The following is a 4,757-nucleotide window of genomic DNA, read 5'->3' on the forward strand; positions in this document are numbered from 1 at the left end:
CAGCATCGTTCTACATCCCAGCATCGTCCTATATCCGACCATCGTCCTACATCCCATCACGTTCCTACATCCAACCATCATCCTACATCTCACCATTGTCCTACATCCCACAGTCATCCTACATCCCACCATCATCCTCCATCTCACAATCTTCCTGCATCCCACCCTTACCCTGCATCTCACCATCATCCTACACCCCATCATCCTACACCCCATCATCCTACATCTCACCATCATCCTACATCCTACTGTCACCCTACATCCCACATTATCCTACATCCCACCGTCATCCTACATCCCACTGTCATCCTACATCCCAACGTCGTCCTACATCCCACCGTCATCCTACATCCCACCATCATCCTAAATCCCACCGTCATCCTACATCCCACCGTCACCCTAATTCCCACCATCATCCTCCATCTCACCATCATCCTACAGCCAACCATCACAGTACATCTCATCATTGTCTTACATCCCACCATCGTCCTACATCCCACAACCATCCTACATTCCACCATTGTCCTACATCCCACTGTCGTCCTACATCCCACCATCATCCTATATCCCACTGTTGTCCTACATCCCACGGTCATCCTACATCTCACTCTCATCCTACATCCCACCATCATCCTATATCCCACCGTCGTCCTACATCCCACCGTTGTCCTACATCCAACAATCATCTTACATACCATCCTCATCCTATATCCCCTCTGTCATCCTGCCATCCTCTCACCCCTGCACAGTCCTACATTTAGGAGTAGCCATATTTTAGGGTTCTCACCGCTAGGTCCTGGATGTAGCGATTGAGTCTGGAGCGATACTCCTCATTGAGCTCCTTCAGCTGCATCTGGAGACGCGAGTTTTCAGCTTCAACCTCCTTCAACTGACTCTGCGATGTCAAGAGAACCTGAAGAAGAGACAGACAAGTATCCTAAGATGTCTTCACCATGGGTGAGAGAGGAGAACCATAGACACAACAGGTTATAATGGTGCCTCAGCCCCGTCACTCACCGCGGACTTCTCAGCCATCTTGTGCTGAGTGTTGCGGATGGCTCTTTTTGCCTCTTGCAGCTCTTTACCCATGGCGATCCTGTGATTACACATAACATATGAGACTGATGGATGTCTTCTTACAGAGTTTTTCTGGATCTTGGAGGGCCCTTGGGTGCTACTTACACTCGTTCCTCTAACTTCTGCTGTTGGGTGTCATGGATCTTCTTCATGCTCTCAATCTCTTCCTTGATTTCATCCTGATTTCCAAAAAGCTGCAAAGGTCCAAGTGTTGAAAAAGCCGAGGATGAGAAAGATTGCTCATGCATCTGCCACCTTATCAATATCATAAGCAAGCGGGAAATCACAACTTACGTTTCTTTCCAGTTTTTTCCGTTCGTGCTCTGAGGCCACCAGCTCTTCAGGCTGAAAAAAACAACATTTTTGTAGTACCTTAATATTTTCCTTCTACCAACTCTGTCGGAAAAGGACTTTCCACCTGAACGTATCATCCGATATCTTCTAGAGACATATATAGGGTTATGTATGGTGAGCGTGGTGTTAGGGATTCTTTGTAATTTTAAGGAGACCTCATAAAAGTAATTTCCAAAAAAAAAACTTTAGTGCAGATTCAGAATCTGAAAACGGTTTTCTCCGTATCTTATTTCTAGGCTAAGATATATTGCGTTAAAGTTGTAGGCCTGAAGCCTGAGCAGAGTATCTGATGACAACTTGTCTCCTCCTCATTCCTGTCAGGTGCAGTGTTGTCATGAACAGGTTGTCCTGATAGGACAACTAATTTAAGAGAAGGTCTCCATGAAAGCCATGCTCCTGATCCATTGACATGGAAAGCCCCTTTAAGCCAGACACATCTCTTACATTACAGGCAACAATTTGGATCTGAACAAGTACCTTGATCTTACGAGCTGACAGCCGGTTGACCATGGCACGCACCCTGTCCAGTTCTGCCGTGGCCTCGTTGACCAGAACTCGAGACTGTGCGTAGGTGTTGTCTTTCTCCCGGTTGACCAGATTGAGAATCTCCATGCTCAGCTCATCATTCTTGCTCACCTGTGAGGAGAGGCCAGAAGACATTAGCTGAAAAATCTCAAAAGTTTTCCATGCGTCCCTACACATACACATGGCCAGTGGGGCTGGGCGAAAATGACTAAACTCCTCACCTCGTGCTCATGTTCTTTGCTCAATGCCAAGTAATTACTCTTCAAAACGATGTACTCGTCAGCCAGCTCCTTACGGTTGATCTCCACCGATCGGAGACGATCCTTCAAAGCCTCGTGCTCCCCAGTCAACTTTTCCTTATGAAGCTCCACAGTCATCAGCCGGTTCTCCAAAGTCAAGATCTACAAGTCAGGTAGAGGGGGCATATAGACTTTCATTTTTATCCAATGCTTCTGATACTGCTGCACAACCCCAATGCTTTTACTGCAGATCTGCTTTGTCAGATTGTCTCCTGAGTAGCAGCAGAAGCTCAGCAGGAAGTCTGTGCACAAAGAGATTATTTCCATTACAGCAGCCACAAAACCCCTCTGTACAACTTACGGTATTCTTGAGTTCAAATGTCTCGGCCTCGTAGTGCTCCCTGATCTTATTGGTTTCAATCTGAAGTTCGATTAACTCCTTAGAAATCTGTGAAGGATGAAATATAGGAGTCACTGCACCGGAAATTGGGGGTAAGATAAAAACAAAGATTCCAATATATCGGTGACCACAGAGTTTCCTCAAGGTCACATCAAATAGCTCCTCGTATCTTAACTTTCTAGACCCCAATGAAGGATGGTACACAGGGAGCGGGAGTGGTACATCTTCATTTCCTGTGCCCAAATCTATGACATTTACTGCAGGGTTAGAGAATATATGCAGCAGGTTCTACATAACAGGAGTCTAAAACGTACAGCAGGGTTCTAGAGCAACCGTAACCATCTAGATCTAGAACATGCAACCTTATCCATCTAGATCTACAACATGCAATCTTAACCATCTGGATCTAGAATGTGTGACCTTAACCATCTGGATCTAGAACATGCGACCTTAACCATCTAGGTCTAGAACACGCAACCTTAGCCACCTAGATCTAGAACATGCAACCTTAACCATCTAGATCTAGAACATACAACTTTAACCATCTAGATCTAGAACATACAACTTTAACCATCTAGATCTAGAACATACAACTTTAACCATCTAGTTCTAGAACATGCTATCTTAACCATCTAGTTCTAGAACATACATCCTTAGCCATTGAGTTCTAGAATATACAACCGTAACCATCTAGATCTAGAACATGCAACCTTAGCCATCCAGATCTAGAACGTGTAACCATAACCATCTAGATCTAGAACATACAATCTTAGCCATCTAGATGTAGAACATACACCATTAACCATCTAGATCTAGAACATGCAGCCTTAACCATCTGGATCTAGAACATACAACCATAACCTTCTAGATCTAGAACATACTACTTGAACCATCTCATTCCACAACCCAAAGAAAATATTACAGATCTGTGATACCTTCAGCTTCTCCTCCTCACTGAGCACCAGTCTTGATGACAGATCCGTCTTGGACCCCGCCAGTTTCCCCATCTTGTCCTGCAGTTCAGTGAGCTTGGCATACAACCTCTCGTTGCGATCCAGCAGCTGAATCTGAAAGGGAGAAGAATCAGACCCAGGTCAACAGCACCCAACGAAGAAGAGTATCCCAACTATGGAGGTCCTTGCATGTCCATGTGAGGTCGGGTGAGAGACCTCCTTATTAAAGACACACTTACTGTTTGGACACCTATGGATGGAGTGATTCTGACGCGTTTCGGGGGTAAATGATGTCCCAACCAGATCTGATGAAGGGCGCTGGTGTGGACCCCATGTAGGCTCCACAGAAGACCTATATGTGTCTTGATCATAGAGATCAGACATAACTAGTAGATCCTGCACACGTGGACCCAACACACGCGTTTCGCAGTCCATGCTGACACTTCATAGGCCTTTCTACATGTTTATGATAATAGGGAGCCCCGAATATGTGCGGAGGCGTAACATGGGGCCCCACTGTAAAAGGGCCCCTCCCCACCATGTGCAGAGACGGGTGTCACCTCTGCAGGAATCCCGACCATACAGGACACACCTGACTAATCCATCCCCAGGATCATATCCCCTCTCACCCGCCATGTTTAGCCGGAGATTATTTGTGATGGACTCACATTCTCGTTGCTCAGCTGTCGGACCTGTTCCTTCAGAGACATGTCGCTGTCTACAGAGGCGTCCATGGTTGTCACACAGCACAGAGACGGAGCAATGCACCCGGGGCTGGATATGTTTACAGCAGGGAGAGCGGTCACCACGGAGACCTGGCCAGCAGATAGTCGGCGATTCCCCGGTGACGGGGAGGAGAATCACCAGGATTACAGCATCGGAGGGGCCGACTAATAAAGGCACGGCGACGTCACCTGAACTAAGTGTAATTATAACACAGGGAAGAAAAAAGACAGATAATGACCCGGGGCAGGACTACAACTCCCAGCATGCCCAGACAGGTTTCTGTAGGTTTGCTGGCAGCAATAGCACTCAATATACCCCCGTGACATATAGAGAGGAGCATATGCAATATACGAGAAAAGTCTTAAAGTGCCGGCGTAGCTTTATGGTTACTAAGCAATGATGACTTCCTGTAATAACTAGAAACAGGAAGTGGCTTGCGTTCCACACACTGTTCTGCCTGGTTACCTAGGAAACACAATCATA

General features: G+C 46.3%; 1 protein-coding gene across 1 annotated transcript; it reads right to left on the reverse strand.

The window, feature by feature from the left end:
* Positions 1-742: 742 nt before the first annotated feature.
* CCDC78 (coiled-coil domain containing 78) lies at positions 743-4,468 on the reverse strand. Its single transcript, XM_073645994.1, has 9 exons — positions 4,217-4,468; positions 3,531-3,662; positions 2,557-2,643; positions 2,178-2,357; positions 1,909-2,067; positions 1,372-1,422; positions 1,183-1,271; positions 1,018-1,096; positions 743-913 (listed from the first exon to the last, which is right to left on the reverse strand). Exons 1-9 carry the CDS (start codon positions 4,280-4,282, stop codon positions 758-760), a joined length of 999 nt encoding a protein of 332 aa, XP_073502095.1. The 5' UTR covers positions 4,283-4,468; the 3' UTR covers positions 743-757.
* Between the last annotated feature and the right edge of the window lie 289 nt (positions 4,469-4,757).

The sequence above is a fragment of the Phyllobates terribilis genome, unplaced genomic scaffold (genome assembly GCF_046119375.1).
Source record: "Phyllobates terribilis strain yellow unplaced genomic scaffold, ASM4611937v1 Scaffold_9__5_contigs__length_417890890, whole genome shotgun sequence".
In the NCBI taxonomy this organism is placed as follows: Eukaryota; Metazoa; Chordata; class Amphibia; order Anura; family Dendrobatidae; genus Phyllobates; species Phyllobates terribilis.